Raw genomic sequence first — 26,785 nt, 5'->3', positions numbered from 1 at the left:
CTCTTTTTATTGATGTGGGATTGGCAGATGCCTAGTTTCAAATAGATTATAAATATTCTGGCTTCTTTTCCAAGGAAAGAAAGCCTATTGATTTCAGAAGAACCCCAAAACTGGCTAAGTGTTTATTAAATTATTGTTGTATGTTCATTCTGGCAAGTACATGGGGAAAATAGGCTAAATTATCCCTTTATTTTGGGCTCATTGTTCACTCTCTTAGTTTATTTTTCTGTGTTGGTGTTGGGAGCTTTAATCTTTTAATTCTGGGCATCTCAAGTTCACGATATGTAGGGATATGTTGTCTAAGTCTTTAGAGTTTTAAGCAATTGAAACATATTAACTTTTAGGATTCTAGTCATCATCAAGTTATGGTTTATATTCTTTCAATGGTAAAAGTCTATTTCATTTTCCAAAATAAAGTTTGAAATTTATAATGATGACATTTTCATTCCTTTCAGATTATACAATTCCAAATTGAGACAATTGTTTTAATATTGTGAATGAATTATATTTTCAATCGAATTATGAAAACAATTTTATATTGGTTTGTTTTGGGGAATAAATGGGCTATAGAATGTAATACTTCACAGTTTATGTCTTGTTTGAAAGCCAAAGCCATGTCTCAATAGTAAGCATAAACTCCTTAATTACTAAGAGGATTAAAATGTCTCATTTCATGTAAAACTAGCAGAAGGGTATTTGCAAAACACAGTAAAAATATTTCGATAATTTCCTAAGTAATACCCTATTTCAATCTATTTTTCTTCTCCTCTAGCTAACTTCTCCCACTACCTTTGAGCATCTTGCTCATAACTCACCTGCTTTCTCCTTTGTTTCTCCAACTAATCAGAAAACGCCACCTGTCCCAGCTAACGTCAGCATCAGCGGAGCCTCTGTGCTAGAGGAATTTCACACTCGCAGGCTGGATGTCACTGGGGCCTCGGTGGAAGAAACAGCTACGTATTTTCACAGCACTGCTCACGAGTCCCCCCTTTCTGCACGGAAAGGCACTTCGACCTTAGTGTTTTCTCCTTCCACTCAACTGCCAGGTTCTAGTTCACGCGGCTCGCATGTCGCTGATCACCCACGTGGGCTGGCCTCTGAAGCACAGAAGCACATGTCGACTTCGCATGTCCTTAATCCCAGGGAAGATGTGAGAACCTCCCCTTCACCTGCCTCTGGTGCTTCCCCGAAGTCACCTTCAGCATCCTACATACCTGTCCGAATTGTCATGCACTCACTGTCTCCAAGTCCCAAACCGCTTACCTCCTCCCCCCACGGCTCTTTATCTACTGTCTGTAGCCAGATGTCATCCAGTGGAAGCCTTTCAAAGTCTGGGCTCAAGTCCCCTGTACCCTCTCGGCTTTCTCTGCTCACTGCTATCCTCAAGTCAAACCCTTCTCACCGAAGGCCGTTGTCCCCTGCATCCTGCCCAACCTTCTCCCTCAGTTCCCTGGCTTCTTCCACTCTTACACTTGATCAGAAAGTAAAGCAAACTCCGTCCACACCTAAGAAATCCCTCTCGAGTTGCTCCTTGACAGCTGGGTCTGCAGAGCAGAGAGAACACCAAGCTCCCGAAGAGACCCACAAATCCCTCCACCTCCCCTTCTTTCCCAAGCCTACCCCGTTTTCTCAGGTGCACCCCCTCGCCCCGCCAGCACCTGCCAGTAGCAGCTGTGCTTCTGCGGATGTAGAGAAGATTCCAGGAGGCTCTCTGAGGAGCAGTGCAACTCTCCCCCAGTTACAGACTGAGACAGTCAGCCTTGCTGATGTTCCTTCTGTCGCATCAGGCTCGTCCTCTTTTTCTTCTTCCAAGGGCGGAACGGATGGTGACCTCAGGGGTCCAGCAAAGAACAGGGATATTTACACACAGCCTTCTACCTTGTTATCCTCTGCACCGCCTGTTACTGAGAGCACTGTCCTTTCCTCTCCAGAGAAATGTTTCCACCCTTCCCCAGCCCTCTCAGACCTCATAGACAGATCCAAAAGAACATGCTTTTCACAACACTCAGGCCAGCAGCAGAGCCTTTCAGTTCCTCCTACTCCTCCCATCTCCAGTGCTGGCTCTGCTTCCCCTACCAACTCGGGGTTCTCCGTTCTCCCTCCTGAGAGTTCACCCACCCAGGTACTCCAGCCTAGGCCCTCATCACTGTACCCAAGTTGTGGGAGTGGTACATGTCCTTCAAGAACTGGGATGCCTGAAAATACAACATCCAACCACAGCTCACTTGTTCCAACCCCATCACTTCCTGTCTCTCTAACAAGAACCAAGGAGCTGATGTCACCTTGTGCCCTGTCCATGTCAACAGGCCCTGAAAATAAGAAGCCTAAGGTATTTTTTTTTTTTTGCATGTTGCATGCTTATTTTGAAATATAAAAGAGTCTTCTTTTCAGGAAAAAGTCAATAATTATTATATCCTTTGTATGACTATGACTCCAGGGACAACACACACACACACACACACACACACACACACACACGCACACACACCACATTTTTTTTTCCTGGGCATGGGTTACAGCTTTAGTCCCCATTAGAAACAGATAGCATTTTGCAGTATTAAGTTTCCGATAGCTTAATAAGAAGTGTCTCATTATCTACCAAAATATTTTGTACTGACCGTTTAGTTAGTAAATAGGATTAATAATATATATAGATCTGGGCTTATGATACAGCCAATAGCACTTTGACGTTTTTATACTTCCTTTGTCTTTGTTTATTCATAAAGATCACCTTTCTTTCCCTCCTGCAAGGCAGTTTTGTTTTCCATTGCTCCCCATGCTGCAAGCTATATCAAATTTTACTCTATACGAATAAGGCAAAATAGAATAGAAAATTTTTATATGTAAAACATTTAACCTGCTACCAGCACTGAATATTTAACACAGAAACAATGTACAAAACAACATAAAGAAACAAAAATAAGAATAGAAGTGATTCTGTCTTTTAAATGCTCCGCTGAGCAAGGGAGTGAAATATCATTTACTTAACACGAGAGAGGAATCGTTTGAGGAGGGATTGCATGATTCAGTCCTGCAGGAGCAGGCTTTTCTACTCTAGGACATGGCAGCCTTCTACGTATTCTCAAAGGACTAAGAAATGGATCCCAACACTCTGAGAATTTGATAGCTGTTAAGTAAGTAAAATAAAACTATGAAAGTGCTGGCCTTAGTGGTACATAGGACTTCCAATTCAATTTATTTAAATAAGATAGTTTCTAGGTTTTGGGATATCAGAGAAAATGAGCTCAGTTCTGTCGTTACCTGATGATGAATGTAAAGTTAAGTTAATAGGGCAACTCACATGATATTGTTATTGTAACACATTTCAACCGGAAAACTAGGCACTAGACACAGTATGCCTACCACTGTACTAGCTTTCTTAGGAGTCTATGTGATAATTTTAGAAAGAAGAAAGAGGTAATTATTATCTTGGAAAAAAAAAAAAAAACCTCATTAACGTTTGACCATAAATGCATGCTTGTGAAACTTGTGTGTCACGTACTAAAATTGTCAATCTAACCATTTTCTGAATTTGTTGACTAGTTATTTTTTAAATTTAAAAATAAGGTCTTTCTACGTAGACCATGGTGGCCTTGAACTTGTGATTCCTGCTTCTGCCTCCTCAGTGTGGACACTCCCTCCCCCCATGCTCTGCACTGAGGTTTCATCCTTTAATGCTTTCTTGATGTTCCTGTTTGCTCTTTAACTGCTGTGATAAAAACACCATAACCACAAGCAATGTGGGAAGGAAAAGGCTTGTCATACCCTCAGGACAGGAAGTCAGGCAGGTGTGGGGCACAGACCCAGGAGGAGTGCTGTTTCCTGAGTTGATCCCGGTAGTTGCCCAGTTTGATTTTTATACAATCTAAGACTCCCTTCCCAAAGATGGTAACACTCAGAGTGGGTCGGCCCGCTCACCTCAGTCATTAATGAAATAAAATGACCCACAGTATTGCCCACAGGCAAATGTGATGTAGGCATATTTTTTTTCAGCTGAGATTTCCTCTTCCCAGATGACCCAAGTTTGTGTTGAGTTGACAAAAACTAGCCCACACACTTACCAAACACTTAAGTTACTCTTTACCCTTTGTGCAAAGTCGTTTCATCACAGACACTTGTTCAAAGGGTTTCTATTTGTGCTCCAGTGTGCTTTGGTCATCCTATCGTGGATATAGTGAGTATTTGATGAGGATGAGCCTGAAAAGCTTTTGATAAATTGAAGACCTGTATGTCAAAGACCTACTTTTCCCTGGTTTTCTTCCTGCTCTCAATTTTTGAAGAATTTTTCAGCATTAGCTCTCTTTGTTTAATTTTCCTGATTTCCAGTTAAGAAAATTGTAGTTTATAGATATGTTTGTTGAAAGTGGTGACCATGAAAATAACAAGAACTATTTACCTGTCAGTCCAAGTCTTAACCTACTCCATTGTTAATAAAAATGTTTCAACACATAAATTCATAATTTCTGCTAAGGAGATGTTTCTGAGGCATACTCTTAATTCCCATCTTAGGTTTTATTTCCTTTTTATTATTGCATTTCTAGTTTAAAATTAGAGAACCAACTCACTTTTTATTACAAACTACATTTCTTGGGAGTTATGCCTTGAATATGGAAATTCATTCAAATTGACATGAGCAGAGATGAGTTGCATTCCCACTTTGTTTCTACATCTGACTGTTGTGCTGAAATTGGAGCAATTACCTCACAGAGGGCAAAGACAATGTAGACAAAAGCTCTGAGATACCAAAGACTTTATTTGCTTTCACGAGTTGATTCTTGCTTCAGTCCTACTAGGTTAGTGCCAATCTAAGCAAAGTGCTTTTTTGAAGTTAAAAAGAAAATTCAGATTTATTTAAGATACATGCACCAAACAGACAGGAGTCCTCAAACACAAGTATTCAACAAACTGGTACAGAAACGCCTGCAAAAAAAAAAATTCAGTTCAAAGTCTGGACTCTATCTACTGTCCTTTGATATTAAAATAAGATGGAATGGCTAGTTAGGGCATACTGAGCTGAATTCAGAAAGAAAACATGTCTGAAGCTCCTTTGTCATTGTCATAATTGTATTGCATTAATATGGTATGATTGACATGCTATTTTCAGGTGTAGCTTTAAAATATTGTTTTCTGTTCATGGCCCTGGACAGGATGGGCTTCTCCCTGGGTATTACTGAGACTGTTCTCTGATTCAACTTCTATATTGTTTGAGACACTTTGAGACGGGGATACAAAATTCACTCAAGGTTGTGTTTGACTTCCAGATATAACTGGTTGTCATTTTTAAAATAGTTTGATTTTTTTTTCCTCTCTTCCTATTGAGCTTCCGCGGTATTTCACATAGAATTGGAGAGACTATTTTATCAAAATCTCATATAATCTAGTACTCACTGGAAATAGTTTCAAATTTCTTCCAAATGAGTGTTTCCGATGGTCTGGCCTGAAGCTATTTAGACTCAACTTGTTTACAGGATCAGTTGGAGCTTTTACGGCTACATGAGGCTTTCTAGCCAGTGTCCCATTGATTGAACTCTCATTCCTTTAAGGAATCAAAACATTTCCAATTTTGTGCTACTGGAAACTTGGTGCAGCAGGAGGGATGTGACTTTTCCTATTTTGTGGAACCAAATATAATTTTAGAAAAAATTAATCTGGGGTCATACATTCAATAAGAATGTAGTGCTGTTTTAATATTAAAATATATGGCATTTTCCTAAAAAAATGTTTACATTTGGTGGTGGAAGAGAAACAATTCATTTCCCAAGTCAATTAACTTTGTAGAGGGTTGAGAGTAGAATGGAGAAAAAGCTAGCCTAGTAAATACAGAAAGGTGTGGTATCTCAGATATGTGTCGGATGGCTGGAATATGTTTCTTTAAGAAGTTTTCGTGCAAGAGGTGTGTAATGAGGAAAATCTCTGAGGCTAAAGAGTACTTGATTGATAGGTAGCGGGGACAGATTTGGAGCAGGTGCTGGGGTGTGTAGTGAGCAAGAGGATGCAAGAGTTGTTTGTGGAAGGGCGACCAGAAGCCAGAGTCTGCTTTAAAGTACCCGATTTTCACTTTGAGGAAGACAGAAAGCTGATGGAGGGTTTCTCTTCTTTTTTAAATTCAAGTTTTAGAAAACATAAAAAAAAAAAATTGTACAAGTACAGTACCTACATTGTTTTCTAATCTCTCTTCCCCACTACAACTCTTCCTGTGTTCCCCCCTTCCTCTTAAATTAATGATGTAAATTACTAAATATCATAATATGCTTGTATATAGATGGGCTTAGGGCTGAATACTTGGGTTAACCTACCAGAGGACTTATTCCTGAAGAAAACCAGATGTCCCTCTCTCAGTAACCATTGATAGGCTGGAGTTCTTCATCTAGAGACATAACCTTCTGAAATTTTCCCCATTTATGTTGGCTAACTCCTATTTAGGCAACCATATTGCTGAGATTTCATGGGAATGACTTTCCTGTCATGCCAAGAAGATACAGTGTAACAGCAGGCTTCCTGGTTCTCTGGCTCTCACAGTCTTTCCACCAGCCTTTTCCTCAAGGGTCCTTGAACTATACGATGTAGGGATTGCATTGCAGATGTAGCAACTGGGGTTGAGCTCTCCATGATCACTTATGCTCTACATTTTGACTAGTTGTAAATCACTAATATCTTCCATCTGCTGCAAAAAGAACCTTCTCTGATGAATGATGAAAGCTACACTTATCTGTGGTATAAGGATACATGATTAGAATACATTTAGAGATTATATTTAGAGATTATATATTTAAGAAAACTACAGGAGTAGGTGGTCCTCTAGGGTCTGTGACCCTTGGGAAGTTGTCTAGGTTTATAATACCAAGCATGAATTCTCTCACTTGAATGTAAGCCTTGTTTAGACAGCTGCTGTTTATCCCTTGGATAAAAGTCCCACTATCGTGTGATTGGGAATTCTGTGCTTAGCTGCTCATTAGTGAAATTTGTAGTCTATACGAACGGTAGGACTATTGTTTGTTTTCCTTTGTTGCCAGTTTCCATAGCACCTTTGGATATTATGAAAGTCAATTCTCAGAGCGGAAGCCTCCAGTTCCAGCTCAGTTATTTTCAGCCCTTTGTCTCAAGTGTGTAGGGTCATCAGCAACAGGCTTTTATTTTTAAATTCTGGGAGGCTCTTGAATAGCTAGGTGGCACAATCCTGACTGATGTAAAGAATGGAATACAGAAAGACAGGCAAGGAAGTAAAAAGACTTTAGAAGGTGATGGTAACTGTCTAGGTAGGCCAGAGTCAAGCCACAGAAACGAAAGTGCAGGTGTTTGTGTAGACTTTGTAAGTTATATTACTTTTAGTAACCATCAGAGCCACTGCAGGAATGTTAAGCTACTACATCTTTGTGACTTCCTGTTATTTTTCTCCTTTTCTGTAACTATGATTTTTGCACCCTTAATAAATTTCCTATGATTTTAGGGGAATAATGACTCCCCATAAATTCTCCTATCCTTACTTCCTGTCTCTTCCATTACAATACTGAGTAGTTTTCCTTGTCTTTTCTCCAGATGGACCCTGAATTTTTCTTAGAGATTCATCACACTAATGTGTTAGTGATGACAAAAGCAATTTTTTTCATCCTAGGGGAGTGTTTGTTGTTTAATTGGGGACTTATTCAATTTAATTAGAGAAGAGACTTTTTTTTTACGTAAGTGTATGTGATGTAAGTTGGAGCATATGTGTGTGATGTAATTTGTATGTGTGTGTATATATGTATGTGTGTGATGTAATCTTGTGTGTATGTGTATACTCACCTGTTATGTACACCTGTGGCTCAGATGTTGATGAGATGATAGGTATCTTTCTCAATTGCTTCTGTACCATATATCTTACCACAGGGCTTCCCAATGAACTTGGAGTTCACCATTTTGACTTGACTGGCTGGCCAGTAAGTCCTCAGGATCTGCCTCTAACTACCTTCTGCCCCCTTTCTCTATGTGCTGGGTTGCAGAGGTGTGTAGTTACAGCTGACTTTTGGATGCTGGTGATTCAAACTCAGTTCTTCCTGTTTGAGTAGCAAGCACTTTACCCAATGAGCCATCTCCCCATCCCCGAAGATACTTTTGAAGGAAAAAAAGAAAACAGGGATCCAACTTCATTACTTAAATCTTATAATTTCACATCAAGAAGAAAGATAAGGCTGGGTGTGGTGGTGCTCACCTTTAATCCAATAATCACTCTGAAGGCAGAGGGAGGCAAATCTCTGTAACTTCTGGGCCAGCCAGGAGTGCAGAGTGAGATTGTCTCAAATAAAAAACAAAAACAACAACAACAAAAATAAAACAAAAAGCAAACAAGAAAAAAAAACCCACACTCACACAACAGCAACAAGAAAAAAGATGATTTCCTAACTTCAGCAAGTTGGAAGTTTGTGGGAAATGTTCGATGGAGAAAGAGAGATCTGTAATAGCCAAGTGTGTGTGGGGCTGGAACAAGAGGCAAAGAACAAATTTTGTGCTTTTTCATGTTCTTCAAATTTTATTGAACTCTTCAGTTAAAATTTTAGTCGGATATTCATACCAGCAATATATCTACATATTTGTTCTGTGCTAAGCTGGTATTAAATGTAAGATAAAAATAAAAGAAGAAATCACATAAAATGTCTCTGGTAAATGACCTAGCAGATGAATAGGGGTAGAAAATATTCTAATAAAGTTAGTTTAACATAGTTAGGATGTTCACAACAGAGACAGGATAATTTAGATATGGAGAGAGTTCCTGTGAATAGAGGTGTACAGAGAAATTCTATTAGCGGTGACTTCTCCCAGGTGCTCTATTAGGTCTTTACAGGTTTTGACAGTTCCATCCTGACTGTAACATCCTGACAGCAGTGCAGACAGTCTAAAGAGATACTAGTGCCTCTCTTTTGTGATATCCAAATTTTTTTGTGGCACTGAAATTCAACCAGAGAACTCCTTCAGCTGAAAAACACCTTCAGCAAAGTGGCTGGATAAAAAATTAACTAAAAAAAAAAAAAGCCAAAAAACAAAAAACAATCAGTATCCACTTATGAGTGAGTGAGTATATACCCTGTGTGTCTTTATGCTTCTGGGATACCTCACTCAGGATGATCTTTTCCAGTTCCCACCATTTACCTGCAAATTTCATGATTCCCTTTTTTTTTTTTAATGCTAAGTAATAGTCCATTGTGCAGATATACCATAATTTCTGTATCCATTCCTTCACTGAGTGGCATCTGGGCTGTTTCCAGCTTCTGGCTATTACAAATAAAGCTTCTACAAACATGGTTGAGCAGATGTCCGTGTTGTATACTTGAGCATCTTTTGGATATATGCCTAACAGTGGTATAGCTGGATCTTGAGGAAGTGCTATTCCTAATTGTCTGATAAAGTGCCAGATTGATTTCCAAAGTGATTGTAAAGTTTACATTCCCACCAGCAGTGGAGGAGGGTTCCCCTTTCTCCACAACCTCACCAGCATGTGTTGCACTTGAATTATTCATCTTAGCCATTCTGTTGGGTGTAAGGAGAAATCCAAGTGGATCCTAGACATATAATATAGGATAATCATACTAAAATCTGTACACCAAGGAAGCTAATCAGGAAGGAGGACTCTGGTTAAAATGCTCAATCCTCATTCAGAAAGGCAAAGAAGATGGACATTGGAGGAGGGAGAAAACAGAGAACAGGACAGGAGCCTACCACAGAGGGCCTCTGAAAGGCTCTACCCTGCAGGGTATCAAGGCAGAAGTTGAGACTCATAGCCAAACTTTGGGCAGAGTACAGGCAATTTTATGAAAGAAGTGGGAGATAGTAAGACCTGGAGAGGACAGGAGCTCCACAAGGACAGTGACAGATCCTAAAAGTCTGGACACAGGGATCTTTTCTTAAACTGATACTATAGCCAAGGACCACTCATGGAGATAGCCTGGAACCCCTGCACAGAGGTAGCCTATGGCAGTTCAGTATTCAAATGGCTCCATAGTATTGGTGACAAGGACTGTCTCTGACATGAACTGATTGGCCTGCTCTTTGATCACCTCCCCCTGAGTGGGGAGCAGCCTTACCAGACCACAGAAGAAGACAACACAGCTTCTCCTGACAAGACATGATAGACTAGGGTCAGAGGGAAGGGGAAGAGATCCTCCACTTTCAGTGGACTGGGAGAGGGACACGGGTGGGGAAGAGGGAGGGTGGGATTGGGAGGGGAGGAGGAAGGGAGGTACAAGGGGGATAAAATGTGAATAAACTGTAAGTAAGAAAAATAAAAATAATTAATAAAAAAAATCAGTAGACCTCCTGTATACGAAAGACAAAAGGGCTGAGAAAGAAATTAGGGAAACTATACCCTTCACAATAGCCACTAATATCATAAAGTACCTTGGTGTGACACTAACCAAGCAAGTGAAAGACTTGTATGAAAAATCTCCAAGTCTCTGAAAAGAGAAATTGAAGAAGATATCAGAAGATGGAAAGATCTCCCATGTTCATGGATTGGCAGGATTAACATAGTGAAAATGGCCATCCTGCCAAAATCAATATACAGATTCAATTCAATTCCCTTCAAAATACCAACACAGTTCTTTACAGACCTTGAAAGAACAATTCTCAACTTCATATGGAAAAACAAAGAACCCAGAATTGCTAAAACAAACCTGTATAACAACAGATCTTCTGGAGATATCTCCATCTCTTATCTCAATGTATACTACAGAGCAATAGTAATAAAAACTGCATGGTACTGGAATAGAAACAGAATGGTGGATCAATGGAAACAAACAGAAGACCCAGGAATATACCCACATACTTTTGGATACTTGATTTTTGACAAAGAAGCCAAAACCATACAATGGAAAAAAGGCAGCATCTTCAACAAATGGTGCTGGTCTAAATGGATGTCTACCTGTAGAAAAATGCAAATAGATCCATATTTATCATCCTGCACAAAACTAAAGTCCACATGGATCAAAGACCTCAACATAAAACCAGACACACTAAATTTGCTAGAAGACAAAGTGGGGAAGAGCCTACAACTCATTGGCACAGGAGACTACTTCTTGAACAGAACACCAACAGCACAGGCTCTGAGAGCAACAATCAATAAATGGGACCACATAAAACTGAAGAGCTTCTGTAAAGCAAAGGACACTGTCATCAGAACAAAATGACGGCCTCAGACTGGAAAACGATCTTCACCAACCTTATATCTGATAGAGGGCTAATATCCAGAATATATAAAGAACTAAAGTAGTAAAACAACAACAAATCAAGTAATCCAATTATAAAATAAGGTACAGAGCTAAACATAGAATTCTCAATAGAGGAATATCAAATGGCAGAGAAACACTTAAAGAAATCCTCAACATCCTTAGTCATCAGTGAAATACAAATCAAAACTGACACCCATCAGAATGGCTAAGATCAAAAGCTCAAGTGACAACACCTGCTGGAGAGGATGTGGAGAAAGAAGAACCCTCCTCCATTGCTGGTGGGAATGTAAACTTGTACAACCACTTTGGAAATCAATCTGGCACTTTCTCAAACAACTAGGAATAGTACTACGTCAAGATCTAGCTCTACTACTCCTAGGCATATATCCAAAAGATGCTCAAGTATACAACAAGGACATTTGCTCAACCATGTTCATAGCAGTTTTATTCATAATAGAAGAATCTGGGAACAACCCAGATGCCCCTCAGTTGAGAAGTGGATACAGAAATTGTACATTTACACAATGGAATACCACTCAGCAATTAAAAACAAGGAAATAATGAAACGTATAGGCAAATGGTGGGAGCTAGAAAAGATCATCCTGAGTGAGGTATCCCAGAAGCAGAAAGACACACATGGTATATACTCACTGATAAGTGGATATTAGACATATAATATAGGATAAACATACTAAAATTTTATACTTAAAATAGCTAAGCAAGAAGGAGGACACTGGGTAAGATGATCAATCCTCATTCAGAAAGGCAAATGGGATGGACATCGGAAGAAGGGTAAACAGGGAATAGGACAGGAGCCTATCACAGAGGGCCTCTGAAAGACTCTACCCAGGAGGGTATCAAAGAAGATGCTAAGACTCATAGCCACACTTTGGGCAGAGTGCAGGGAACCATATAAAAGAAGGGAGAGATAGAAAGACCTGGAGAGGACAGAAGCTCCACAAGGAGAGCAACAGAGCCAAAAAATCTGGACACAGTGGTCTTTTCTGAGACTGATACTCCAACCAAGGGCCATGCATGGAGTTTACCTAGAACCTCTGCACAGACCTAGTCCATGGCAGGTCAGTGTCCAAGTGGGTTCCCTAATAATGGGAACAGAGACTGTTTCTGACATGAACTCTGTGGTTGGCTCTTTGATCACCTTCCTTCTGATGGGGGAGCAGTCTTACCAGGACACAGAGGAAAACAATGTGGCCAGGTCTGATGAGAGCTGATAGACTAGGGTCAGAGGGAAGGGGAGAAGGACCTCCCCTATCAGTGGACTTGGGAGGAGAGGAAGGAGGGAGGATGGAATTAGGAGGGGCTACAGCTGGGATACGAAGCGAATAAACTGTAATTAATAAAAAAAAATAAGTAAATTTAAACAAGTGATAGTTGTGCCCCCCTTTTTGGCTATCAGACTATCAAAACACTGGATCCTAAAAAACAAACAAACAAACAAACAAACAAACAAAACATTAAAAATTTCTCAGGAATGTCATGCTGAGAGAAAGAAAAGACAGAAGTCTGGTGTCAGTCAGAAGAATAGCTTGTCTCTTGGAAAAAGAATTCTCATAGTTCTGACAACCTGTCAGAATAACTTACAAGAGAGGCTAGAGCTTAAGCAATGCGGGGCAGGCTACATCTGGACCAGGACTGCTTACTTATGTATATATCACTTGTCATTTGTTTAAGGTTGAACCTCATGTCAAGGCCCCAAAGATGGACTTATATGCCACTGGGTACTTTTGTTTCATTCCTAGTATGACCACATTAAGTAACTCTTTCTCTGTTTTCACTCTCACTGTTTTTACTTGTTTGTTTAATCGATGTTTTGAGGAACATAGGATGCAAAGCCTACTTTGCCAGGTACGCCAAGTTCTAGAGTCTGTGCCTAGCAACCCCCGTAACACTAATCCTGTCTATTCAGTTATCAGAATCATAGATTGTGTTGCCTAGCACTCCAGAAATAATGGGGTGGGTGTCTGGGTAATCTTCTATGTGTTGGCTCTGAAATGAGGTTGATCTTTCCTCTCAGATCCTACACCAGGAAAGTAATAACTGTAGCAATTTGGGTGTGGTTCTGGAAAAATCAAGAAGTGATAGTGTTCAGACTCTCTTTGAGCTCCTAGATCTAAAGAAAGTCGTCATTGTTGCAATGAGGATCCACGCCAAGGGTCCCATGCTGTTGTTAATCAGAAGTTTTCCTGCTGAAAGTAAAACCATCAATCCATTCCTTGAGACATATAACCTAGTTTATTGTGATATCTTATTGGCTTTTATGATTAGGTTCTGTGGTCACTGGCCCTGGAAAATACAGTATCAGCTGGAAAACTGTTTGTGTAGGGATGTGTTCTTTTTACCATTAACTTCACAACCAGCATTAACAAGATTAGATCTGGCAAGTAAGAAACATATCTTATTTTCTAAACTTAAAATTTTCTTTACACTGTGCACAATATGAAGACATATTTGTTGATGCTTAACTGAAATCACAGATTATAAATTGTAGATCTACAGTGGATCTCATTGCACTGTTTGCCAGATTCAGAAAGATGCTTAGAGTTGTTTTTTTCATTTTTACTATCTATGTGAAGCTGAATGTGATTCTTTCCTTTAATGTTCATTATAATCATGTAGCCATGCTTTGTGTGTGTGAATGTATACATGATATGTGTATGGGGGCAGGCAAAGTTGTGTAGAGGTTGGAGAGCTTCATGGAGTTAGTTTTCTCCTTTAGCCTTCATGTAGGTTCTGGGAATCAAACTTAGCTCTTGTATGGCATGTGGTTTACCAACTAAACCATTTCTCTGGCCCTACTGTTAGTAATTCTTGTAAATCCATAGGCTATAATTCAGGTTATCTCACTTACCTTTTCTAGAACAGTTCATATTTATATAAAAGAATTCAGTTTTATACCAATGAACTTGGCCATCAGCCAGAAACCTTGGAAAGAACTATGTTCCAAATTAGAGCCAAGAACTCCATATTCAAATCTAAGAATATGAAGGGTATTCATAGGAAAGATACTGAATCCAAAAAGCATCATTTATGGCAATAAGCATGCTTTTTCAGGCCGAAAATCTGGGAAAGGCTCATGTGCTAGAGAATTACTGAATGTTGTAGAGTACTGAATGTCATAGCTACTCAATAGGTAATTGTTGAATGAGTCCATTAGTTAAATTCTATATCCAGTGAGATTGACAGGATGGTCTAGTATACCACACTGAGAGTAGTAGTAAGAACATTCCATTTTTGATGTATGTCTTGGAAAATGATAAAGATTAACATCTATAAAATGGCTCATGAAATAATATAAAAATCCTTACCTTCATAGTTAAAAATAAGAAAACAATTATCTAAGAAGAAACTGGATGGAAATGATACTCAAAGTTTAGGATACGATACATCATTTGACTTCAGATTTTCCTGATGAGTCTTTAGCTTCAGGGTTCTAAAAAGGTATGCAATTTTCCCTGTTGTTCGTAAAGAAATTACAATTCATTCTAAATCCTTACCCAGAGACATTGTTTTCTAAGGTGACGGCATTGCAGGATCATTGTAGATACTAGGACTGGAAGAGACCTCAGGCATCCTTCAGGAATTGCTCACATGGAGGAGATGAGGGTACAGGAGCAGGAGAGTTGGAGGAGTACAGAAGATTGCAAAGCTGCTGTTTCTTAGAGCAAAGAGGCATTTGGAGAAAGAAAGTAGCAGATAAGTAAGCAGGGTCTATTCCCTGGTAAGAGATGGGTACCTATTCAGAGGCCTCTGTGTGTGTTTTGTTGAGTATGTTTTTATGAGCGTACGGGTATATTCAGGAATAGATATGCATTTTTGCGTGTGCATTTAAATAAGTGCATTTATTTACATACGATTGTCAGTGAGGGTTGTGATTGAAAGGCTACAGTAGCTTCCTGGCCTTGTGTTGCTAGTTCCGCTCTATCTAATATAATAAACAGAATAAAAAGGAAGAAAACAGCAAGAAGAGGGAATGTTTTTGGCCTTCAGTGTGTACTGCTATTCTTCCTCTAGGTCTGTCACTAAAGCTTTCATTCTCCTCAGTCCCTTTTTAAGAAAATGGATGTGCTAAACTCCATTTATAAAAGTTTATACAGCCTCATCATACAAATTTAACCAAGTTAATTTTAATTACATCAGTAAAATACAAGGATAATTTTAATTGAAAAAAATTTCTGTACAATATAGGCTGCTCATGCTTTTCCCCCTTTGAAACTCCTCCAAACCATCCCCATCTCTTTACCCACTCAACTCGACACATTTTCTCATTCTCTTTAAAAAAATAAACAGGGAGCCCAGCCCATAGGCTGCTCAATTTCCAAGTGGGTACCCTAGTAAGGGGTAAAGGGACTGTCTCTGACATGAACTCAGTGGCAGGCTCTCTGATCACTTTCTCCTGGGGGATGAAGCCTTGCCAGGTCACAGAGGAAGCTGATGCCTCCAGTCCTGATGAGACCTGATAGACTATGGTCAGATAGAAGGGGAGGAAGACCCCTGCTATCAGGGGAGTAGGGAAAGCGCATAGGGGGAGAAGAGGGAGAATGGGTGGGACTGGGAGGAGATGAGGGAGAGGGCTGCAGTGGAGATACAAAGTAAATAAATTGTAATAAATAAATAAAATATAATAAAAAAATTAAAAGGTTACTAAAAAAAACAACAACAAATGAAACAAACAGAAAAGCAAAAACCACCCAAGGAACAAGCAAACCCCACAAAAAATCCAAAACTAGAAACTACAATATACAAGCAAAATCCAATACAACCAATAAATAAATAAATAAATAAATAAATAAATAAATAAATAGATAGATAGATAGATAGATAGATAAAAGCCTGAATTGTCTACAAAAATCCCACTGCATTTTTTTTTTTTTTTTGGCTGTCTACTGATGGGCATTGAGCCTACTCTAAAGTGTGTTTAATATACCCAGTGATGTTCCATTGGAGAAAAAAAAAAAAAAAAAAAAACAACTTTCCGAGCAGGTCTCATTTGCAGATAGCTTCTTGGTTAGGGTTGGGAGCCTGTGTCTACTTCCCCCTCTCAGCCCTAGAACCTATGTAGCTTGAACCTGTGCAGGCCCTGTGCATGCTGCTGTATACTCTGTGAGTTCATAAGTTGCAGCAGTTCTGTTGTGTCTGGAGTATGCTGTTTCCTTGGAGTCATTTATTCCCTCTGGCTCCACCTTCTTTTTCATATAGCTTCCTGAGCCTTGAAAGGAGGGATTTGAAGACACCTCACTTAGGACTGAATGTTAAAGGTCTCTCATTCTCTGCACATTGTTCAGTTGTGGGTCTCTGTGTTATTTCTCCTTCGATTGTAGAAGAAATCGAATGATGGCTGAGGGGGTTCCCAAGCAGAGCATCAGTAGAAGTGACATTACAATCTTATTGAAGTGTTTCTTTGGCAGAACAGAGTTTGTGACCACCTGAGAAATGTGAGGCATGGGCTCCAGCTCTTGGTAATGGCCTTAAATCCAATCAGTGTTGGTTACTTCCACAAGGTTTGTGCCACTATTGCAGCACTATAGTCTCAGGCAGCTCATCATGGTAGTTCACAGGGTTGGTAGCTGGGTTGATGGTTACCTTTATCTTCTGGTAGTGTACGGGGTACTTTCCATAAACAGTAGTCAGTAAAGGTGAAGCCTCTAGTTAGGCAACAGCCCAACTTTTTTATGTTCAAGGTGATATTCTAGTATTTTCATTAGCAATAGGATGACATCGACCATCAGTCTGAGGATAGTAACCAATGATTCAACTAGATGTAACTCATTCCTGGCACAGGAGGTTTTTGCTTGATATTGAAAGATGTCTAGTTGGGGCATTGTCTCCCCATTTATCTGTTTACTCCACTTAGATTTCTTTCTTGTATAGATATACAAGGAGGCCTTTTCAAGACTAGGTTTACATCTGGCCCCTCAAACAACCTCTAGTGTTAATTCTCCCTCCCATATTCCTCCATTACCCTTTTCTTCCTATTTAATTCCCCTTCCTATTTAATCCTTTCACTCCAGTCTTCCACCTTTCTGCAGCTATATATTCTATTTCCCCTTAGGCTTTATTTTTTGACAACTTCAGTTTTTATTGGCTAACACTTTGGTTTGCTTTTCAAGGAACCATGGCAGCTTGGAGTGCTGTGCCATGACCCTACTGTCTGTGAGCCCCTGGGGAAGCTGCCTCTGGTAGAGGATTTAGTGTAATAGGGTCTTGAATTCAGCTAATCAGCTCAAAACCAGAGTAACACCAAGGCAGAGCTTTTAATAATGGATTTTTATCTTATTCCAATTTCTACAGCTTTATTAATCTCCAGCTCCCCCAAGCAACCCACAGAGCTCTGTTTGACTTAAAAGTTGAGATGTTTTAAATTTCTTTTGTTAGTAAAACTCACTAGAAAGCAGAAGATTTATAGTATTAAAAATGAGATTAAGTCCAAGAGATTGGGCTCCATTTCCACTATGGTATTAAATTTCTGATATTACTTAGTTATTGGCCAAATTGCTGTGTTAAAACTGCTGTTAGCCAAGTATCGAGGTCTATCCAACAATTTCACCACTTCAAAGGGAGAAGCAGGAAGACTGTGAATTTCAGGCCAGCTTGAGCTACATATGGAGGTCAAGCCTATCTTAGGCTATGTAGACAGATCTTGCCTAAAAACAAAACAAAACTAAACAACAACTCAATTAAATCAACCTGAAACTGCTGTCATTATAATAACTGTGTATTATAATATTTGTTTTTATGAATGATACATATATGTATTAAGCTCAATTTAATTATTGGCATACTTACTAATAATGGCTACATAAAAACGACTTATCAGTCTAATAAAAGCTTAACACGGCAGACTAATTTTTCTTTCTCGGAGACAAGTTGTGTAAAATAACTGTTTTCTTCATCTGATATTGTGTCATTTAACTTGATATGCCTGCCTACAGTTATGTCATGTTCTTCTCCCTTTTCATCTCCACTCTTGCTTTCTGGTTACTCATTCTAGCAATACAAGACCACGTCAAGCTACAAGGCTTTTGCAGCAATCCCTACAAACACATTGCTCTTGGAACAGAAGGTCAGTGTTGGTTTCAAAGCTGAGTGATGTCTGTGTTTCTAATATCTGTTTTGTTATGTGTATAAAATTTCTACTTGGAAAATGTATGTTTTCTATTTTTTTTTAAATAAAACCAAAATTGGTCCTAGTTTAGGATACTGTGATGAAAGCATCTTGGTTAACATGATGGATGACATCCTTGTGGTCACTAGGGTTTGAATATGATCTCAGAGATACCTTGTCAACTGTCAAGAAGGTGTGGCGGTTTGATTCAAATTTTAATAGATTTATCTTCTTCAAAAATTTAAAATCTGATATGTTAAGACTTTCTTCCTCTGTTTGCATAAACCAAAATCGAGGTGAAATGGGATTCTATGCACAACTGGCTACCTTGGTCACTGACAGATCAAGATTTGATTACTGTCAGCTTCCATTACCATATTATGTGCATACCCAGATATACTACCCGAATATCTGCTGTAGCAACGTAGGTTATACCACCAGCTAAGCCTCTTCATCCATTCCTGTCAATCATTGCTTCTATCCTTCTCCCTTCTGATTAGCGGGAAGATTGGCGATCACTTGTAAAGACTGAATAGCTTTCGTATGGATCCAGGTAGTTTTGCTTTGCTTTTAAACATCACCAATTATAAAATTATAGGATAATATGTATTTCAATATGTTAATTACATATGGTATGCGCAAGTGAAATTACACGAAGGCTTCACATCGAAATCAAAATGAAATTGTTTTCCAAGTGTGGGAAATTACAGATGTTGTGTGTTGTTCTATGGTGATTTATGTAGGATACTTAGCAGTTATTACATTGAGTCTATTTTTCACACGGTTAATGATAGTGTTTCAAATACTGTTGCTATCATTTGTCAAATGTTAATTGTTTGTCAGCCAGGTGGTATTTTGATAACGGGTTTATGAATCTGCATTCTAAATCTTTTTAGAATGATCCAGAAAAATGAAGCTTTTGTATGTTATCCAAAGAGTAGGAACTGTGGGGCTACAACCAGGATGTAAAGTGAATAAAAATAAATAAAATTTAAAAAGTAGGAACTGTGTGGGAAATGTTTTGCAGCATACAGTCAATATTGAGTGGGCAACACTTCCTGAAGCCTGTGTTTATGGTAACGAATCCCAGTAATCCACATGTGGTGGTCTGAATTTTATATGCGGAATGTGTTGGTCTACATAGTCATCAGCTGGCTATCCACCCGAGAGTTGGTCTCCAGTCCTTATACCTTGAGAAGAGTTAAGACAGGATCAAAGCATCGGGAGAGTGTGTGAAGCAACTCTTCCTCAGTTGCCCTTTTCTCCTAGTCGAGCAACATCATGGCGCCTCACAGCAGCAGCGTTGAGGAACACAAACCGCCTGCCAATTTCAGGCGGCCACCTCTGAAATCTGATAACAAGCACCTCCCTTCAGAGAAGTGGCAGTGAGGCAAAGCGGGCACACAGCCCGCTGTGTCCCCTGAGACACCTTCCTCTGGAGCGGGAGGTGCCTCACGCTACTGTGCTAGCTTTCTTTGTTGAAAATGGAAGTCTCTGAGATACGGCTCCACGTCATATTTCCTTTTTGACCTCTGAATTTCTAGCCTTCTCTTCTCCTAATGAACTGTGTGATGGGGTTATAATCTGTTGGCCATTGAAGATGAGAATTCACCAGTTTAACTTCCAGTTTTATCACAAACCTGTTTCACAAAGGTGTGCGGGAATACTGGTGCATAATCAGACTGTGCGGTTCACATGAGACAGACTTTGTATTTTTAATTTTAAATATAATATTACGCAAGAAAATCAATATTTTATTTTGGTAAAATGGGTTGTAAATGTCCTGGTACATGGTACATAAAATAATGCTCTCTAAGGAGGAGTAATTATTGCATAGATACTAATGTGGTCATTTGGTCAAGGTGAATTGTTTTAGACCATAGATATTCAGGCTACTCAAAAACCATGAATTAAACGAGAATTTTTCACTTTCAGATCCTTTGTGTAATTCTACATTTTTTTAAAAAAAAAATTGACAGCAGTGACCTCTAGGATTTATTTATACAATGTCACTAGTGTTCCTCCTTTCCGTAAAAAGTGTCTTCCATGAACAACAACAAAACATGCAGAGTACACTCTTCATAGCTCTTACTGGCCACATTCTGATTTTCACCTGCAAGGGATTTGATAACGTTGAAATAAAAGAACCGCGAGAAAGGATGAGAAGAATGAGCTGGCTTCCTCCAAGCCTTTCACCAACATTGTTGCTTTCAGAGATGGAACCAGCCAAGTCATAACAAACACAAAACGACTGCATCATTTGAACAGCAAAAAAATTGGAGCAGGGAAAATATGACATTATATAGTCTTATTAATTTTTCTTTTTTTGTTGTGAATCAGACAATTAAATAACTTTTAAAATTTACGTTTTTTCCCTCTCCTACCTTTCTTTTCTTTCCTCTTTTTGCTCCATCCTACTCTTGTCTGTGTCTTTCTTTCTGTTCAATTATGCTGGAGACTGAACCCAGGGCCTTGTGCATGCTAGACAAGCACTCTATCATCTGTAATATATAACTCTATCAATTAAGCTATATCCTCAGTACAACAAAATTTTACGTAAAGTCATGTTCATTTCTGAAAACCTTTAGAAATAATATTGTATTGCTTTTTTTTCCCCAGTGTTGTAGTTTCTCAGAAGTAAATCTGATAACTCAGTCCTTTGAGCCCAACTATTTACAAAGCATAATTCATCATGTCATCGAAGTCAAAGGCATTTACTTCTGAAGTGAATGAGAAAATTAAGAACTTAACATTTAGAAACTCTTACTTTGAAAAGAAAGAGTAATCTGGAATTTGCAAAGGTCTCCGTGCTTCGTTTGCACGTATGGTTGTGGGCCACATGTGTGTCCAATGTCGGAATAAGGTGCAGATACTCTGAAACTGGGTGCTCAGATGGTTCCATATGGCTGTGAGCCATGTGGGTTCAGAGAGCCAAACCCCTTGGTCCTAGGGAAGAACAGCCAATGCTACTAACCACTGAGCCAGCGCCCTAGCTTAGTGGTTCTCAACCTGTGGGTCACGGCCCCCCCTTTGTGGTCCCATGTCAGATATCTCACATATCAGATATCTACATTATAATTCATAGCAGTAGCAAAATCACAGTTATGAAGTAGCAGTGAAATAATTTTACAGTTGTGGCACACCACAACCATATGAGGAACTGTCCGTGTTAGAGGGTCACAGCATTGCGGAGGTTGAGAAACGCTCCTCTAGCGCCTAGAACGTTTTTAATATAATATTTTATTAATTCTTTCAAATTTCAAGAAAACGTATTTTGTCCCATATTCACCCCTGCTAAGCTCTTTAACTCAGAGGTTCTCAACTTGTGGGTCGTGACCCCATTGGCCGACTTTTATTTCCCAAAATACTTACATTTTGAGTCATAATAGTAGCAAAATTGCAGTTATGACGTAGTAAAGAAAATAATCATATGGTTGGAGAGCGCCACAGCATGATGAACTGTATTCAAGGACTGTAGCGGCAGGAAGGTTGAGAACCACTACTTTAACTTCTTCAAGACCCTCTTCCCTCCTCCTCTTCTTCTTTGTTTTAAGCAACCCAATAAATTTTGCTGTTCATATGCTTACAGTCGTATGGCCTTTTGTATCCACTGGAGCAAGACCAACCTACTAAGGCACTATTCCTTAATGAGAACTGAACCTCCCTGCCAAAGACGCAATCAACTGTCAACCACCCCCAGGTTGTGGTGGGGTTCATAAGCTGCTTTTCTTCCTCTGTGCTAAAATATCCACTGCCTTGAGCTTGTTCAGGTCTTGCGCATGAAATCACAAACGCTGTGGTTTCAGGAATGCAACAGTCCTGTCAAGTCCTGAAGATATCATTTGCTATGGTCCTTCCTGACCTTTGGCTCTTACAATGTTTATACCCCCTCTTCTGCAACAATCCCTGATCTTCAGGAAAAGGGGTGATAATACAGTTGTCCCATTTTGACAGAACACTATACAGATATTTATTCTCTTCTGCCAATTCTAAGATTTTGTGTAAACCTGTGTTCACTGCCCAACCAACCTTCCCTAGTGAGGTCTGACAATGGTACTAATATATCAGTATAGAGATACACATTCAGAGAACAATTTGGCACTGTGTACATTTAGCAGAATGATAGTACTAGATTTACCCACAGGACCATGATCCACCAAACCATGAGTTCTTGGCCAAATTTACAGTATTAAGCATCCATTTCCTACCATGGAGCCAATCAGAAAATGATTGGCTACCCCTATAACAGTCATGTCACTTGTTCCCTTGGGGACGTCTTGACATGCTAGTAGTTATTAGTTATCATAGCTCACAGGGTTAAGAGCTGGGAAAGTTATCTATCAGGGAGAAAGGTGCCTTTTTAGTACCAATTGTATTTCTTTATATCCCAAGACCAAAGCTGGTAGTGTCTTCAGCAATAGGCTCTTACCTTGAAGTTCTAGAGTGTGACTCTCTTTTGCTATAGAGACACCATGACCACAGCAACTCTTATAAATGAAAACATTTAATTGGCAAAAGGTTTCAGAGGTGTAGTTCATTATCATCATAGCCAGCAGCATGGAGGTACACAGGCTGACATGATTTTGGAGAAGGAGCTAAGAGTTCTACATCTTGATTTGTAGGCAGCAGAAGGAGACTGTGTGCCACACTGGGTGTAGCTTGAGCATAGGAGACTTCAAAGCTATCAAGTGAGTCCATGTCTGATGCAGTCCCCATTCCCCTTACTAGAATGGTTATTTTCACAACATTATTTTTGCCAATCCACGTACTGGGGACACCTTTCCATTTTCTAGTGTCCTTCCTGTCTGTTTTTTTGTTTTTCTTCAGAGGTTTAAAGTTTCATTGTAGCAGTCTTTCACTTCCTTGGTTAGGTTTACTCTGAGATAGTCCTAGACAATAAGTCTTCGGTGCTATTGAAATGGGAGTGTGTCCATAACCATTCTCTGTGTGTTTGGTGGTGGTGGATAGAAAACCTGTTGATTTGTGCAAGTTGATTCTGTATCCTACAACGTTGTTGAATTTGTTTATCATTTCTGGCAGTTTTATGGTAGAAGTTTTGGTATCTCATATGTATAATAATTTGTCATCAGTATATTCATTTTCTTCATTCCTATTAGTATGCCTTTTATTTCCTTCATTTGCCTTATTATTCTAGCCAGTGATTTGAACACAGTATGGAAAGGGAGGAGGAGGGCTGGAGAGAGGACTCAGAGGTTAGGAACACTGGATGTTCTTCCAAAGGTTCTGAGTTCAATTCCCAGCAACCACATGGTGGTTTATAACCATCTATAATAAGATCTGGTGCCCTCTTCTGGTGTGTAGGCATACATGCAGGTAGAGTACTGCATAAATAATAAATAAATAAATAAATAAATAAATAAATAAATAAATAAATAAATATTTAAAAACTAGAATGAAAAGGAGTAGGGATAGTGGACACCTCTATCTCCTTTCTAATTTTAGTAAACTTGCTTCAAGCTTTTTCCATTTTGAATAATAATGGCTGTGGCTTCCTCACATATAGCTTTTATTACATTGAAGTATGTTCTCACGAGTCCCACTCTTTAGGACTTTTGCCATAAAACTATATTGGATTTTGTAAAAAGTGTATTTTTCTGCATTTATTGAGAGGACCATATGATTTTTTTTGTCTTTAAGTATGCTTATTACATAGTTTATTATGGTTATTGATTTGCATATGTTGAACCGTCCCAACATCTCAAGTAGAAAGCCAACTTGATCATGGTGGATAATCTTTTTGAAATGTGTCTGTATTTGAGTTTTAAATATTTAAGTATTTTACAATTTATGCTCATCAGGGATGTTGGCCTATAGTTTTCTGTTTTGTTGTGTCTTTTCCTGCTTTTGGTACTAGAGTAATAGAAGGAATTAGAGATCACCATTTTTTTTTTGTTTTAAATTTTGAAAATAGTTTTAAAAAGATTGACTATAGAATGTTTTTGGAAAGTTTGGGAGAATTGGGCTAAGCATCATAATTTTAGTTGGAAGTCTTTTTATTACATTTAAATTTTCTTGTTTGTTATAAGTCTGTTTAGACTGTTGACTACTTGGCTTAATATTGGTAGTTTGGCTGAATCTAATAATTGTTCTGTTTATTTTAAGTTTTCCATTTTAACGGGATACAGGTTTTTAAAGTATTCCCTTGTGACATTCTGAATATCTTTGAAGTATGCTGTGATGTTTCCCTGTGTTTCCGATTTTGTTAAATTTGGTTTTCCTCTTTATTTTGGTTAGTTGTGCCAAAATTTTGCCTACCTTCTTTTCTCAAAAACCAACTCTTTTACTGGTTAATTCTTTGCATTGTTTTTGTTTTTGATTTATTGATTTCTGCTCTAATTTTTATTATTTATTGTCACCAATGGAGTTTGGATTTGGTTTGTCCTTGTCTTTCTGAAAATTTGAGTTGAATCATTAAGTTACTTATTTGCACCTCTTCTGACTTTTAAATTTAGGTTTTTAGAGCTATATATTCCTCTCACAGGACTGCTTTCAGTGTGTTTCAGGGGATTTTTTTGTGTTGTGTTTCTATTTAGTTCCAGGAAAATTTTTTTTCTTGAATTGTTCTTTGACACATTCATCAATGAGTTGTTTAATCTCTGTGAGTTTGTATATTTACTAGAGATTTGTTTGCTGTTGATCTTTAGTTTTATTGGATTATGGTCATATCAGATATACTAATTATTTCAGTCTTTATGAAATTTTTATGATTTGTATTTTTGTCACAAAGTGTGGTCTGTTTTAGAGACTCTTCCCTGTGCTTCTGAGCAGAATGTATAATTTTTGGCGTTTGGGTAGTGTCTTAGTTAGGCTTTCTATTTCTGTGATGAAGCACCATGACCAAAAAGCAATTTGAGAGGGAACAGTGCTTATTTGGCTTACACTTCCATAGCACCATTCATCATTAAAGGAAATTAGGGCAGGAACTAAAACAGGGCAGGAACCTGGAGGCAGGACTTGATGCAGAGGCTATAGAAGAATGTTGCTTACTGGCTTGCTTCCTGTGGCTTGTTCAGTCTGCTTTCTTACAGCATCCAGGGATGGCACCACCCACAGTGGGCTGGGTCCCTCCCACATAGCACTAGTTAACAAGACCTGGACAGGCTTACCTGCTACCTGATCTTATAGACGAAGTTTCTAAATCGAGGCTCCCTCATGTCAGATGACTTTAACTTGTGACCACCTGGCATAAAACTAGCCAGGACAGGTGGAATATTCTGTAGGTATTTGGTAAGCCTATTTGATGTCTAATGTTATTTGATTCTGATGCTTCTCTTCTCATCTTTGTCCAGATGACCTGTCCATTGGAGTAAATGTGTTATTGAAATAACCTACTTACTAATGAATTGACCTTGATCTGTTTTAAATCCAGTAATGCCTGTTTTAAGGAAATGAAACTTGGTGCACTAAAGTTTGGTGCACCCAATGTTTAGAAAAGTAAGATTTTCTTGTTTGGGTGTTTCCTTGATTAGAATGAAGTGTCCTTTATCTCTTTTGAGGTAGTTTTAGTTTGAAATCAGTCCTGTTAGATATTAGCATAGCAAGGATTGCTTGCTTCCTGGTCCCATTTGATTAGAGAACAGCATCCTTTTATTCTATTCTAGTACCTATTTTTAGAGCTAAGATGTACTTCTCGTAGACAGCAGTTATATGGATCTTGTTTCTTGATCCATTTACCAAGCCAGTGTCTTTTGGTTGGACAATTGGAGTCATTAAGATTTAAAGTTACTAAAAATGTGTGTTGATTGTAGTCATGCATTGTTGACTTTTGTTCTCAGTGGTCCTTTGTGTTTTAGTAATTACGGCTTCATATCTCATTCTACAATTTCTTGACTATGCTCATCTCTTTCTTCAGTCCAAAATTTTGCTTCCTCTATTTCTTTAGGGCCAATTTGTCGCATATAATTATTCCAAGCTATTAATATTGTAGACATTTTTCTTTCTCCTTTAACAATGGCAGATAAGTTTTGCTGGGTATTTTAGTCTAGAATGGTTGCCATGATATTTTGGGACTTGGACTTCATTGATATAGATTCTTCTGGTTTTAAAAGTTTCCATGGAGAAATCAGCTGTTATTCCAATGGCTTTTCTTTATATGTAACTTGTATTTTTTCCTCCTGAAGTTTTCAATGCTTTCTCTTTGCTCCATAGTCTTGGCGTTTTAACTATAGTGTTATAACTATGCTGTAGGGAATTTTTTTTTCTGGTTTGTCTATTTTGTATTTTGTGTATATATTATATCTGTGTGGGTATTTCTTTTTTAAAATTGGAAATATTTTTTCTGTGATCTTGTTGAAAATATGGTTTTTGCCATTAATCTGGAATCTTTCTCCCTCACTTATTCTTATAAATTAAAGTTTGGTCTTTTTATGGCATCCCACATTTTCTGCATTCTAGTTTTCTGGCTTTTTTTTTTTTAAAGAAATACATTTTTTGCTTATTTCCT

The 26,785-nt window shown here is 38.6% G+C and overlaps 1 protein-coding gene across 1 annotated transcript in view; it reads left to right on the top strand.

The window, feature by feature from the left end:
• Positions 1-26,785, top strand: part of Mlip (muscular LMNA interacting protein) — a 128,511-nt gene that overhangs the window by 19,027 nt on the left and 82,699 nt on the right. Inside the window, exons 4-5 of the mRNA XM_055596956.1 lie at positions 848-2,329; positions 18,208-18,279. Of these exons, the coding sequence (XP_055452931.1) occupies positions 848-2,329; positions 18,208-18,279 (1,554 nt within the window). The remainder of the gene's footprint in view (positions 1-847; positions 2,330-18,207; positions 18,280-26,785) is intronic.

Source organism: Psammomys obesus, unplaced genomic scaffold (assembly GCF_907164565.1).
Source record: "Psammomys obesus unplaced genomic scaffold, mPsaObe1.curated_primary_1811, whole genome shotgun sequence".
NCBI classification, from domain to species: Eukaryota; Metazoa; Chordata; class Mammalia; order Rodentia; family Muridae; genus Psammomys; species Psammomys obesus.
Note: the sequence above shows the minus strand (reverse complement) of the source record. Positions and strands in the feature narration are given on the sequence as shown.